This window comes from Cebus imitator, unplaced genomic scaffold (genome assembly GCF_001604975.1).
Source record: "Cebus imitator isolate Cc_AM_T3 unplaced genomic scaffold, Cebus_imitator-1.0 Scaffold433, whole genome shotgun sequence".
Lineage (NCBI taxonomy): Eukaryota > Metazoa > Chordata > Mammalia > Primates > Cebidae > Cebus > Cebus imitator.
In genome coordinates this window covers 765,627-781,248 of record NW_016107748.1, presented here as the reverse complement: position 1 = coordinate 781,248, position 15,622 = coordinate 765,627, and the positions used below count along the sequence as shown (strand labels likewise).

Sequence of the window (15,622 nt, the reverse complement as noted above, 5' to 3'; positions counted from 1 at the left end):
AGAGATAGAGGCTTGCTGTATTGCCTAGCCTAGAGTACAATGCCACAATCATGGTTTATGACAGCCTCAAACTACTGGGTTCAAGTGATCTTTCTACCACCATCTTCTGAGTAGCTGGTACTCTAAGCACATGCCACCATGTCCAGCTAATTTTTAAGTTTTTTTGTAGAGACAGGGTCTTGCTACATTGCCCAGGCTAGTGTTGAACTCCTGGCCTCAAGCAATCCTCCCACCTCAGCCTCCCAAAGTGCTAGGATTATAAGAATGAGCACTGCACCTGGCTCTTTACTTTTTAATGCAGTTAAAAATTACATAAATGTATTACATCTATAGCCCATGTTATAATTCCATTAAAGAGTGCTGACACATGTTATTGATGTATTATTTCCATCATAGAAACTCAGGACATTTTTACTATTTAGAAACATGCTATTTTATACATATACTGTTATCTATACCTCCAAAGACAGTAAGTTTGTAGTGTAAGAAGTTATATGTACAAGTTTTCCTATTAATTTGCTTGCTACTTGGTCATTTATTTTCTCTCTTACTGCTTGCTAAGGGACAAGTGGTAGCAGTCTCTAAAGACTTAAAAATAATTATGTAAGAACATCAGTATCCTATGGGCTGTTAGTCTGACAAACAATGAACTGATGTCTAAAATAAAGAACACATTGTAAGCTATACCAGGTGCAGCAGGCTTCTGTCATTTTGTTGGCTCCAAGCATGTCAAGCCCTTGTTTATGTTTGAGGAATCTCTAACTTCATAAATCCTGGTGTAAAACCGAGCCCATCTCCCACTATTAAAATTGAAAATGCAGATGCTTTTTCACATGCCCTGCTGGCAGCCTATGCTTATCCATAGAGATGCACCCACCAGCAATTTTGAATGTGAAGCCTAGTAACAAAGAGCAGAGACAATAAAGAATTCTTTCTGATGACAGCAATAGTGAAAGCAATATCTAGTTTCCAAAGGCGGCAGAACTAGCAGTGGCCTGGAGTGACCAGAACAACCAGAAGTGCAATCAGCAGCATCCAGTCACTAATCAGCAGACAGCCATAATGGTCTTGCTGGCATGAATTTTGCTGTGGTTCTAGTTGCTTAGCCTCCCCTTCGTTCATGTATTTTTTCTAGGGTTGGCTCCATCCAGCCTTCTACTAACTCTGTGCACCATTGAACATACTATCAGTAAAGTTTATTTATGCTTAAATCAGCCGGAGTCAGTTTTCATTGCTCACAACTAAAAAGCCTAATAGATACACTAGGACTTATTTCTAAAACTTTAGAAAATGGAAAGGTCCCAAATTAAATTAATATGTCTACTACAAGAAAAGCACAGTCAAAATGAATTACTTCAGGGAAAGACTATTGGTTTTCCGATTAATTGAAGCAGTGTATATTAGAAACACCAGAAGCTTTTAAATAAGTCCTGAGGTCCTGATATCCTGATTGCAACCCAGTTAAATCAGAATGACTGCTGGTGGGAGTCAGCCATCAATTAAAAAAAAAAAATCTTCAGGTAATTCCAAATACAGTAAAATTTAAGAGACTACAGCAATAATATGGGCAAGAGATGATGGACTGGCCCAAGATTGTTAGTGATAGAGATGGTAAGAAGTGATGAGATTCCGGATATACCCTGAAGATGTACAAACCATAGCAAATTTACTACTGTAAAAATTAAATTACAGAACTGAAGTTAGTATGTGCATTTTGTAACATTCACACACCCCATATCAAATTCTCTTGGATCAATTTCTTACTGAGGTAGTGGAAATTAATCTGTGGTCACTGAAATTTCTTCCATCATCATTTTCAAGTTTAACTTCTCGCCTTTCTCACTATGGCCCTATATACCTTGCATAGGCCCAAAGTCAGTATGTGCTTTTGCTTTGGTGCCGACAGAAATTGATTAAATTGAACCATTATAATTATTAATGTAATTTATCCAGACTTTCTGAATTCTAGTCAGTCAAACCTTAATGGTTTCCAAAATCCATCCTGTAGCATGCTAGATGATAGATGTCAGTAAATGATGTCATATTCACCAGACATTATTTTGATTTCCTGAGATGGAGTTGAACCATGAATGTGTGCACATGTCTAATTAATATCTTTACACATACACACAATAAAGAGAAGAAAAAGGAAGTTTGTTTTTCGTTTTGAGACCAGGTCTTACTCTGTCACCCAGGCTGGAGTGCAATGGCGTGATCACAGACCACTGGAGCATGGACCTCTAGGCTCAAGCAATCCAACCATCTCAATATCCTGAGTAACTTGGGATCAGAGGTGCATACTACCACACCTGGCTAATTTTTTATTTTTGTAGAGACAGGGTCTCCCTATGTTACCCAGGCTGGTCTCGAACTCCTGGGCTCAAGCAATCCTTCTGCCTCAGCTTCTCAAAGTGCTGAGATTATAGATGGGAGCCACCGTGCCTGGTCAAGTATTTTTTAAGCAGTTCCAAAATGGTGTTTTAAAAGATATGCAACTAGTATTTTCATGTCTAAATTCAAAAAATTACCAAAAGGGCTGTTTGTCGTCTTAGATATAATTAGGCTATCTCATAGTTCCTCATTTTTAACATCCAAGTTTCTACTGTCAAAATACTTTGGAATTGTATCATCTTATTCTCTTAGGCAGGCTGTGTTGATGGAAAGTTTCACTATCAATGTTTATCGATACACTTGTATATCACTTAGGTATGAATTAAGACTAGCCTACATCTTTAAGGGTATTCTGTATGAACCGAGGTCTTTACAATCAAATTTCCTTCTATGTATCAAGGATTTTAAGTGTGAAAAAAAATTATTATTAACTTCTTGCTTTAGAAGTATTCCCTATTTTGATCAGATACCATGTATATAGGTAGGGAAGGTAATCAATTGCAAACATGGTTTTTTTTTCCTTAATTGATACTCATGCAAACAATAAAAAAAGGAAGAGAAGATGAAAAAAGTTCTACAGACTTGAATAGAGGTGGTAAGTAAGTAATCTAATCTATTGCCAAGGACAATCTATGAGTCGGAAAGAATGCCAAAGTCTCAAATACTAATGCAGCATTTAATACTTTAAAATTAATCTTCTCAAGAAACATTTTCCTCTTTTCTCAATACTCTTTGCTGACTGCTTTTCTAAGACCACCTAGAATATCCTTGACCTCATTTCTCACTTGGTAAACTCTTCCTGCTTAATACCATAGAGTCGGCCCTCTGTATCCACTGGTTTGCATCTGCAGATTCAACCAACTGCAGATCCAAACTATTCGGAGCAGCGGGGGGAATACACACACACACACACACACACACATTTTAAAATGCAGTGTAACAACTATTTACATAGCATTTACACTGTATCAGGTATTATCTACAACTGACTGAAATTATATGGGAAGATATGCACAAGTTATGTGCAAATATTACAACATTTCATATCAAGAACTTGAATATTCTCAGATTTTGGTATTCCCTGGAGTCTCAGCTTCCCAAAGTGCTGAGTATTCCCTGTGGTTCCTGGAACCAATCCCCTGCAGATACCAAAGGATAGCTGTAATTTCATGGTTTCATTTACTTTCTAACCTATAAAGACTTCTAAATTATATTCCTGCTCCTGATCTGTCTCCTATACTACAGAAATTACTCACCTAAATATTTAAAAGACACCTTAAATTCAACTTGTTTAAAATAGATGTTATCATTTCCATCTACCCCCAAACTCCTCCCTCAGTCAGAAAAACTTACTTCTTTCTACAATTTCTATTTTTCTGAACAGCAGCATCATCCATCCAGTCACTGACCAGATACCTGGGTTTTTTCGCTCAACTCACAAGTCTAATCCGCCACGAATGCATCTTGTACTTTTTCCTCAAAACTCACTCCCACACTTTAGTTCCAACACTCACTGTCAACCTAAATGAAGACATGTCTCTACCTACAATCCCGTCCTCCATCCATCCACTGTCTCAATTATTCAATGATCCTAGTGCCCACTCTTACTAGTGTTTCTCAAAATTGAGTTTAGTAGTATAGGAAAAGGACATCTTTTAAAAGGAAAAAATAAGCGATGGACCTACACAGTCACTGACAAATTTACATGTATGTATAAATACAATCAGGAATATACTCTTTACAGCTTTTTAATTATAATGCCAACAAATTCACAAATGAAATACAAACCCAACTTAGTACTAATTTAATGTGACAAATAATGCTTTGCCGAAATTAAATGACTAGTAACAAGATGATAGCTGTAGACTTATGGCGCAGGTGCTTCTGATTTTGTCACCCTTCTAGTGTCATAAGCAGTGATGGAAATCTTTTCTTTCATCACTTTTTTCTATGACAACTATTGAAAAGTCTTTCTACCTTTAGTACTGTATACGGCTTGAACCTGTAACATGTTTTCTTATTCATCTCATTACGTTTCTTCATACTGCCTATAAGAATGATGAAGACAAGAAATATATCTCATTCATCTCTCTGTATTATTAATGCCTATCCCAGTGCCTTTCATATAGCAGCTATATAATAAGTATTCCTAAGGGAACAAATAGAAAGTTCTGAACGTACCAAAAAAACTTGTTGGTATTTTACACACACACACACACACACACACACACACACACACACAAACTGTATCTACAAGTACCAATTCTAACTCGCTTTAAAAGGGGAGGGAGAGGGAGGGACTTTACTGCCTCACTAACTGAAACATCCAGAGGAAGTTTGATCCAGGGATTTATAATGTCATCAGAGCTACAGTTTCACTTATCTGCCATTCTCTTGGTTCTGACCTGTTCAATGGGTAGGTTCATTCTCAGGCTGCATTCAACCTTAGCAACAATGGCTGCAGCCATTCCACATCTCAAAATTTCATATGACACTATTTTGAAGGAGAGAAAAGGTCTCTTTCAGTAGCTCTAGAGAAAGAAAGAAAAAGTTTTTCTTTCCCAGAAGCACTCACTAGCATCATGTAACTTGCACAGGAACGGAGGGAGGTGGGGTGGGAAGCAGTTGGGAGGATTTAAAGTAGGCTAATATTTGCCAGGAATGGTGGTTTATGCCTGTAATCCCAGCACTTTGGGAGGTCAAGGCAAGAGGATCATTTGAGCCTTGGAGTTCATGACCAGCCTGGGCGACATAGGAAGATTCTGTCTCAAAAAAAAAAAAAAAGAAAATTAGGCAGACACGGTGGTATCAGCCTGTAGTACCAGCTACTCAAGAGGCTGAGGTGGGAGGATCGCTTGAGCTCAGGAGGTCAAGGCTACAATGAACAGTGACTGCACCACCACGCTCTGGCCTGGGCGACAGAGAAAGACCCTGTCTCCAAATAAATAAATAAAGTAGATTAAGCTAATCATGGTACTCTGGAGTTAGGAATGAAAATCCAATGGGTTGAAAATGAGAGAAGAACATAGCCTACCACTGAAGGAAGCAAAAGGGAATGGATGGTAGCAAAGGAATTAACAAATGTCCACCCTAAAACTGTACAGATTTACACACACACACACACACACACACACACACACACACACACACGTGTGAAGTTCTTTAAAAGGCTGTTTTTTTTCCCACAAAAATTGCTGTTCTGCTTGCTTTTGTTTTTGAGACAGGGTATCACTCTGTCAACCAGGCTGGAGTATAGTTACCCCTTCATAACTCACTGCAGCAATAAATTCCTGAGCTCAACCAATCCTCCTGCCTCGGCCTCCCAAACAGCTGGGACTAGGCACACACCACCACATCCAGCTAATTTTTTAGAAGAGATGGGGGTCTTGCTATGTGCCCAGGCTAGTCTCGACCTCCTGACCTCAGGTGATCTTCCAGTCTTAGGCATCCCTAAGTCCTAGGATTATATACATAAGCTACCCACCTAGCCAATGCTATTTTTAAATAACAAATGTATTTCACAACTTCTATAAGAATAAAACCTTGATGTTAAAGAAAATTTACTAAAGGTCCAATTTATTTATTCACAGGACACAGCATGAAACAAGAGCTAAAGAAGAAATGTGAGGCTGGGCGTGGTGGCTCATGCCTGTAATCCCAACACTTTGGGAGGCTGAGGCAGGTGGATCACTTGAGGTCACGAGTTTTAAGACCACCCTGACCAACATGGTGAAACCCTGTCTCTACTAAAAATACAAAAAATTAGCCAGGCGTAGTGATGTGCACCTGTAACACCAGCTACTCAGGAGGCTGAGGCAAAAAAATCACTTGAGCCTGGGAGGCAGAGGCTGCAGTAAGCTGAGATTGTGCCACTGCATTCCAGCCTAGGCAACAGAGCAAGACTGTGTCTCAAAAAAATGCGAAATTCAAGTTAATGGCAACTTAGATAAAATAATGTACTAATGAGACACAAGAGAGGTATGGAGTTGCCTCAAGATTTGTGATTTTAGATGTCAGGTAAAAATCAAAAGACCTGAAGTCAAGTGCACACTGGGAGTACTTGATACATCTAGAACACTCCCTAGGTGACAAAATGCTCATAAGACAATTACTATATTGAAATCATTATGATTTTCTTCTGTAACATTCAATTATTCCACAACGCTAAAAACTTCTAAAAATATATACCTATGTGACATTCTATTCTAGAATCTCTAGCTTCTAGGAAACAAATAAAATATCCTTAACATATCAAATAAAAGAATGGAATGCAGATTAAATGTAGATAGCTAAAAATATATAAGTGGTATGCCTCCTTAGGTGGTATGCTTTTTCATTCCTTTCCTTAAAAATCTAATCTTCAGCGAAATGTGGTGGCTCATGCCTGTAATCCCAGCACTTTCGGAGGCTAAGGCAGGTAGAATGCTTAAGTTCAGGGGTTTGAGACTAGCCCAGGCAAAATGGTGAAACCCTGTTACTATGAAAAATATAAAAATTTGCCAGCCGTGGTGGCATGTCCATATAGGTCCAGCTACTTAGGAGGCTGAGGTGAGAGGATCATTTGCGTTTGGGAGGCAGAGGCTGCAGTAAGCTGATATGGCCCACTGCACTCCAGCCTGAAAAAAAGAAAAGGAGGTGAAAAACTGAGAGGAGAAACAGGAAGTACAATGTCACAAAACACAAAACTAGAGGGTTCCATGATGGAAATAATCAACAGTAACAAATAATGAAGCAAGGTAAACAAATGAGAACAATAACAAAAACAAGCAAGTTGTAAAGGCATGCGCAGCACTGTATAACGGAAAATGAGAGAGGAATTACAGATGGATTCACATGGACTCAAATCCCATTTCCACCACTTTCCAGCTTTACTACCTTATGCAAATTACTAAACATGTCTAAGCCAGCTTCCTCATCTGTAAAATAAATATTTAATACAACATGTTGCATTAGAATCTAAGGATGCAAAGTTCCTAGCCTAATGTGAAGGCAACATTTTATTCAACTTTGAGTTAACTTCCTGAGAATAAAGGCAATTTCTCAATTATTTCTGTGTTCTCTGCTGTGCTTTAGGAGATTCATAAATTTCTGTTAAATTATAATAGTAACAGCAAAACCTTCTACTTTATACATGGTTGAAAATATTAAGCTATACTTACATTAAAAAAAATAAGTCAAATTTTGAAATATGTCGTCCTTTCTGGTTTATAAGTTAGAGACAATGTCTTTTATCTGTCACCAAAGTACATTTATTTCAGCTTATAGATTTCAACATATAAAGCATATATTTACTATGCTTACAGGAGAAAGAATACAATGTCAAGAGGAAAAAACTACAATACATTATAAAATACTAAACCAAAACAGATCCCAAGTAAGCATGTACAGCTTATCAAGCCCTCATCTTCACTGTCATAAGGTCGTGCAAATGATGTATTAACCCAACCAGGAGAGCCAATGATATTAGTCACAGTCTGCAAATATCTGGTCAAATGGCAAATCCTGTCACAGGAAGTAGAAGGCATCTCTTTCATCAGGGGTCTCCCAGCCAGTTAACAAAGAAAAACACCTGGATACTGAGGAACTCTATCACAAGACACCTTTGCTGTTTTTCTGCCAACCAATTTCTATCAATTTCTATCAGGCCTGAATGGGCAACAGGAAACTTAAAGTACACAGCCTGGGAAGACTATCTGCACTTAAATTATTTGTACCCTTACTGATTCTGCATCATTTAAAAAGAGAGAAATGAAATCGATCCAATACCCTAATTCTGACCATCTCAACTCAAATGAGCTTCTTTCTCATTACTCTTCTACCACCCATTACCTGGACTTCATCATCCTCTACCACTGGGCAATCTGAAATGCAGTATTCCCACTACTATCTCAATTCCTGTCCTAGCTCTCACACTCCCCAAACCCACTACTCTTTGATGAAATACATGCTGCTGGCCTTTAATCCTCCCATGATCTTCCATCAGTCCAAACTATTGGCTTTCCTTCTTTGGGGTTCCTACCTAGATCTCACAGTCCATCATCATGTCAACCACTCTTTCTGCTAAGACTCCTAGGCGTTCCAAGACAATTTCTCCTCCACTTCTCCAAAGTGATCCACTGCTCTCCTCAAACTTCCCACCCTCTACTTCAACAAGCTTGTTTACTATCTTACTAAGAAAGCAGAGGCCACAGACCAAACTACCTACAACTTGTTGCTCTCTTCTTTCAAATTTGTCACATTCAAACCCAGTTTTTCCTTTGTCCTTCTTCAGTCAGAAGATAATGTGTTCTTTCTCAGATTGAAATCCTGTTCATATACTTACGCCAATGACACTTCAGTTTTCTCAAGGATCTTCCTCTAACAACTTTTCCGCTCTCTCCTCTATCTTTAACCTTAGTCTGCCCAGCAGCCTTTTTTTCTTTAATGTTGTTGTTTCCCAAAGTTCCTTTTCCAATCCTGATATTTTCACTCTATACATACACCCTTCCGGGCCCATTTCATCCACTTCTATGATTTCTAATATTAATTATAAACTGAAATGCCTAAATTCGAAATTCTAGACCTCCCTCTTAGGTGCCAAACCATAATTTCCAAACACCTACTGGTCAGTTTCACTTGGATGTCACTCATAAATCTTAAACTTAATATAATGACTACTTGGCTGGGCACAGTGGCTCACACCTGTTATCTCAGCACTTTGGGAGGCTGAGGCGGCCGGATCATCTGAGGTCGGGAGTTCCAGACTAGGCTGGCCAACATGGTGAAACCCCTTCTCTACCAATACAAAAATTAGCCAGGCATGGTGGCATGCACCTGTGATCCCAGCTACTTGGAAGGCTGAGGCAGGAGACTTGTTTGAACCTGGGAGGCAGAGGTTGCAGTGAGCTGAGATCGTGCCACAGCACTCCAGCCTGGGCGACAGAGCAAGACTCCGTGTGTCTGTGTCTGTCTGTCTGTCTGTCTGTGTCTCTCTCTCTCTCTCTCTTTTTCTCTATATCTATAGATAGATCTATCTATAGATAGATCTATCTATTTTATAGATATATAGATAGATAGATATAAAATGACTGCTCATTTTCCCCCAAAACATTTCCTTCTCTTTTATTTCTTCTCTTAGTGATCCACCTAGTTTCCCAGGCCAGAAACCTGGGAGGCATCACATTTCTCTCTCTCCATTATATGAAAGGTTACCATGCCTTGGTAATTTTTACCTTTTCAATCTATACTCTCTCTTTCACTACTGTCTAACACAATGCAAGCAACCTTCTGTCTATGTCCACTACTGCTTCAATACAGAGAATCAACGTTTTATAAACTTTGCTCTCTTTCCCTCAATCTCAATACCCTCTAATTCTTCCTACCAACAGTCAAGGCAATGCTACTAAATATCAATTTGATCATATTACTCTTTCCAAAAGCTCTGGCAGAGCCTGGTGGCTCACACCTGTAAGCACTTTGAGAGGCCAAGATGAGCAGATCATGAGGTCAGGAGATGGAGACCATCGGAGCCAACATGGTGAAACTCCATCTCTACTAAAAATACAAAAATTAGCTGGGTGTGGTGGCACACGCTTGTAGTCCCAGCTACTCAGGAGGCTGGGGCAGGAGAATCACTTGAACCCGGGAGGCAGAGGCTGCAGTGAGCCGAGATCGGGCCACTGCACTCCAGCCTAGCAACAGAGCAAGACTCTGTCTCAAAAAAGAAAAAAAAAAAGCTCTAATGGCTCCAATCATCTTCAGTATAGAATTTATTTTACGAGCTGGGTATAGTACCTCAGGCCTATAACCTCAGCACTTTGGAAGGCCTAGGCGAATGGATCACCTGAGGTAAGGAGTTCAAGACCGGCAGCCTGGCCAAAATGGTAAAACCCCATCTCTACTAAATAATACAAAAATTAGCTGGGAGTGGTGGTGAACGCCTGTAATTCCAATGCTTGGGAGGCTGAAGTAGAAGACTCACTTGAACCCAGAAGGCGGAGGATGCAGTGAGCAGAGACCATGCCACTGTACTCCAGCCTGGGCGACAAGAGTAAAACTCTGTCTCAAAAAAAAAAAAATTATTTTACATGGAATACTAACAACATGTGCTATTTCCTCTGCTAGGAATGACACCCCTCCTCCAACTTCCAGTGTCAGTTAGATTTCCCTCATCTGTGCCTGCAAATAGGAAATAATCAAAAAGTTCTTATAAGACTTCAGAGGTCTCCGCCTCTGAAGGCCACTGAATATCAATTACACAGAACTGATTATAGAAGGCTTCAAAGTAATTTCTAAGGCAAAGAAAAAAAAATTTCATACAAATATTCCCAAATTGGCTAGTACGGTTGTACTAAAAAAAAAGTTATGCTGCTAAAATATGAAGATTTATATATAAGGACTAAGAAAAACAGAAAAAAAGAGGAAGACGTTTATTGCTGATAATAACAGCAATAATCTAAACGCTACTTTTATTATAAAATGACAGAATAAAATCACAGCCACCACAACAACAATTTAATATACAAAGGATAGAGTAATAAATGAAAATAATATGGTAAAAAAAACTACGTAGAAATCGAAAGACAGTAAGTAAATATCAGTAAATAAGGCACTATCCTTTATCAATACTCTTTCATTCATTTTCTAACAGATTTGAAATCTTTAAATCCAACTTATTATTAATTTTAAAGAAGAATTACATGACTAGCCTGGGGATACGCCTATAATCCTAGCACTCTGGGAGGCCAAGGTGGACAGACTGCTTGATGGCAGGAGTTGAAGACCAGTCTGGGCAACATGGTGAGACCCTGTCTCTACAAAAAAAATACAAAAATCAGCAGTGTATAGTGGCATGCACCTGTAGTCCCAGCTACTCAGGATGCTGAGGTGAGAGAATCACTTGAGTCTAGGAGGTCAAGGCTGCAGTGAGCCAAGATCCTGCCACTGCACTTCCAGCCTAGGTGAAAGAGTGAGATTCTGTCTCAAAATACATACAAACATAAATACATAAATAAAATAATAGCCAAGCACTACGGCCATAAAAGGTAGAAATGACTATAAAGACTAAATATAAAATGTCTCATTTCATGCTACCTTATTTTAAAAGGACTGGGGAAGGAGACATACGTTCCAAAGCACATACACAATTAGAACTGTATTACATTAAGTAGGCTTTAAATAGTTCAGAATGAGTATTTTCCAGATAACGCCTGTGAAGACACTGGGAGAGTGTTAAATAGCAAACCAGTCTATAGATGGAACAGTTTCTTAGACTTTGCCTTAAAGTTTATTTAGCATCCAAAGAGAAAAGTAAAACCAAAATCTTACTAGTTTCTTGAAGAACAAAAGCCAAATTCTGGCACTCCCATTAAGTTAATATGGAAAATTTAATTCATCCAAAATATTTCTTGAAAATCAAAGGTTTGTCCTAAAACATCATCATAATTAGGCTAATGGCTCTGTCTTTGTTTTAAACCCATGACAAAGTCAAGATCATTTTGCAATTCCTAAAGTAGTGCCGACTTTAGGAATTTGGCTAAGAAATCAAAAAGCTTTCATTTAACAAATTCTTATAGACATGTACCATATACAAAATTATTTATCAGAGATAATCACAAGAACTACTTTTGCTATTATCTCAAAGACTAGGTACAATTACAAAATATCTGTCTAGTCAGTGTTCAAGTAAAAACTTGTAAGCTTTTTTGTTAGTTTGTTTTGAGACAGGGCCTCTTCTGTCTCCCAGGCTGGAGTACAGTGGCATGATCACGGCTCACTGCAGCCTCGACTACCTGGGCTCAAGGGATCCTCCAGCAGCTTTCAGCAGGGCACAGCGGTTCACGCCTGTAATCCCAGCACTTTGGGATGCAGAGCTGGGTGGATCACTTGAGCCCAATTCAGGAGACCAGCCTGCCGGAAATCCCGACTCTATAAAAAAAAAAAATTGTGTGTGTGTGTGTGTGTGTGTGTGTGTGTGCATGTGTGTGTGTAAAATTAGCCTATTGTGGTGGTATGTACCTGTCCCCAAAACTTGGGAGGCTGAGGTGGGAGAATCACCTGAGCCGGGGAGTTCAAGGTTGCAGATCGCATCACTGCACTCTAGCCTGGGCCACAGAGTGAGACCCTATGTCCAAAAACAAAAAATGAAAAAATGCAATAAATGGCAATTATATTCCCAAGCTAGACCACAACAGCCTGTAGAGGAACCACAGTTTTGTATGAATGATTAGAACTGTGAAGTCAGTTTTATAAATTATTGTTGAAATTACAAAATAGTGTTTGATATTTTCTGAATGAGAGCATCTCTTACAATTAAAACTTAATTCTTTAAAGTTCTCTAAAACAGCCTAATTCTTTAGATTTACTTGTTATAACTTTCAACAGAGGACATAAAAAATAATGAAAATCAATTATCAAAACAAACTATTGACTATGTGAAATAAAACATTTCGTAACAGCCATCTTTCCAAAAGTGGCACATCTGGTTTCCATCATTGGGTAATATCTATTTAATTTATTAAAGAAATACAAGATGGAGTTTGTTGAAGACTGATAAAACCAATGCACTTACAGAAAAGTTAATATTCCTCACAAGCCTAAAATCCAAAATTTATTGGTCAAGTTCTAATTACAGAATCTTCATAATAATAAAGGTACATTTAAATAAGTATGCAAATCTGAAAACCTTGGTGAATTTTTAGGGCAAATAGTAAATGATATTGCAGGAAAATCAAACTACATTTAATAGAAATAAAAATAAAATAATTGCCTTTAGAATAATATCGCAGACCTATTTCAAAAATGAGAAAAAACCTGAGCAGAGGTTTTTTATTTATTTATTTATTTTTGTAGTTTGTTTGTTTGTTTGTTTGTTTTTTTTGAGGCAGTCTCACAGGCTGGAGTGCAATGGCATGACCTCGGCTCACTGCAATCTCGGCCTCCCGGGTTCAGGTGATTCTCCTGCCTCAGCCTCCTGAGTAGCTGAGATTACAGGCGCCCGCCACCACGCCCAGCTCATTATTGTATTTTTGGGAGAGATGGGGTTTCACTGTGTTGGCCAGGCTGGTCTCAAACTCCTGACCCTTGTGATTCGCCCGCCTCAGCCTCCCAAAGTGCGGGGATTACAGGTGTGAGCCACCGCGCCAGTCCTGTTTTTTGTTGTTGTTGTTTGTTTTTCTTTTTAGAGAATTAAAATGGCATTTTAAGAGACAAAACAAACAGTAACCAAATGCTAAGCATTTCAACTCAAGAACTATTTGAAGAATTGAATTTCCATGTATTATTAACTGGCGTCTCTTTAATAATACTCTTTTTCCTCTTACATCTTTCCCATACATAATACAAAACCACCCTTTAACCCTATTTTACAGCTGAAAACAAAATACCCTGAAGCTCAAAGAGGTTAAAATTTATTACTGGAACTTAAATTCAGTTGTATTTGCTCTGACTGCAGGCCTAACTTCCCACTACAGCACTGCTCATAACAAGGGTTAACATGATTCTGTGGATCTTTAATATTCCTAATAAATTAGGTGGCTCTGAATAGTTTATGAACACATCAGAGGATTTATACAGAGCTAAGTGTTTCCACTGATATATGCCAGAAGGAAAAGTGTTTCCAATGCAGCGAAACGCCGTAAACGTGAGGAGTGCAGGTTTCAACACAGTAGGTAAATACTCCTTTTGGGGAGCAACAAACAGACGTAAGTTTTTCAATATTGGCTTGGCCAGTTTCGAATAAGAAATAGGCCAGAAAAGGCTAGTGTACAGTACACCTAGCTGGATTAACTGACTGAGCTCTCTCCACGAACTTCACTCCTAAACTGGGAGGACAGGAGAGGGGAGAAAATCAAAGTGCCCCAGCCCGCTCCAGTGGAAACTATAAAAAGCCCTTGTGCAACAACCCACCGACTCACAAATCTGGAAAGGGGAGAGCCGAATGAAAATTACACAGGACTGGAAACTGGGGTGAAGCACTGTATCTAACAAGACCAGGCATACTCAGTGCCTTCACCTGACGTCGCCTGAAGCTTACCTCCTTGACAGGTGGGAATTTCTTCTTGCACTCCAGTGACAAGGCGCGCAAGTCACTCTGCATATTCTCCAGCAGCTTCTTCACCGCCTCGGGGCTATTGGTGCCGGACATGATCCTCCAAGATCCCAACCAATTTCGGAGAGGTACAAATAAGCTCCGGCACTGTCAGCTCCTTTGGGCCACCGGCAGCTCCCGCCCGGCGTCTCTGACCCTTCCGCAGCCCGCTTCTTGGTCCCGGCAGGGGCTCCGCCGGGCCCTGGGCTGCGAACCCGGAGCTTGCTCGAGCGTGCCCCAGCAGCCTCCCCGCAACACCTCCGGCTTCTCTCGGAGGCGCCCCCGCAGTCACCCCGCCCAGCTAGGCTCCGCCGACTCTGGCCGAGGAGCCCACAAGGCGGGCAGGTCTCTCCACTGCCGCGGGCCCAGCCACACTGGGTGTCACCAGCCAAGCTGGCAAGAAGCTTCAACACCAGCTCCCTAGGCCCCTAAAACTCGCCGACGCCATTAGCCGAGTCGCCCACAATTCCGAGCGCTACCGGGACACGTCAGCCGCACTTCCGGGCACCGTGGCCTCCACCACAGCCGCGGCCAACCCCGACGGCAGGCCGTCGGCGGGGCGTGTCGGGGGCGTGGCCATGCTCGGGGCAGGCAGGGTTCCGGGTGGGTAGCGATTTCCCCACACCCCCAGCCCCACCCCCAGCATAAAGTAGGCTCAAGACCGGGTTTGCGGCTTCAGGATTCGCTTCGTTTTCTTTAACAAGTGCCTGAACACAGCCCCCGGGTACTCCTTGGCATATGTCTTTGCATATGTTTGTGTTAAATTGTATTTCGGTGTAAATAATTTGCTTCCCTGTGGATTAATCTTAACGTATCTCCTCCCGCTTCATTTCGAATATCTGGACTAGTGGCCCCAAATCAGTGGCTACCTCCTGTTAATTTTTTTTTTTTTTAAGCGCAACTGGTGCACTTACTGTGGGATAGCCTCTTATTTTCCTAATCCGTAAAATGAGACTACCTTCTGCTCCACGCCTTCCGCTGGCTTCCCATCTCACTCAAAGTACGTAAAAGCCAAAATTTCTCCAATCACCTACCAGGCGCTATGAGATCTGTCCCGGCCTTTTTACTGGCAGATGCTCCCAGTTAAAAAAGGGTAGTTTCGGAAGAGTTGGGCGGCCGCTTCTTCTTCCTTTTAAATCTTAATTTGTTTCCTCTTGTATCTCC

At 40.3% G+C, this 15,622-nt stretch overlaps 1 protein-coding gene across 4 annotated transcripts in view; it reads right to left on the bottom strand.

The window, feature by feature from the left end:
* The window catches only part of MON2 (MON2 homolog, regulator of endosome-to-Golgi trafficking), a 135,864-nt gene extending 120,911 nt beyond the window's left edge, over positions 1–14,953 (bottom strand). For 3 of the 4 annotated variants that reach the window (XM_017510190.2, XM_017510188.2, XM_017510191.2), the window contains exon 1: positions 14,405–14,952. In XM_017510190.2, coding sequence (XP_017365679.1) covers positions 14,405–14,515 — 111 coding nt within the window. In that variant the 5' untranslated portion in view covers positions 14,516–14,952. Of the gene's footprint in view, positions 1–14,404 lie in introns of all 4 variants that reach the window. The other variant, XM_017510187.2, reaches the window with a different exon arrangement.
* Positions 14,954–15,622: the final 669 nt, after the last annotated feature.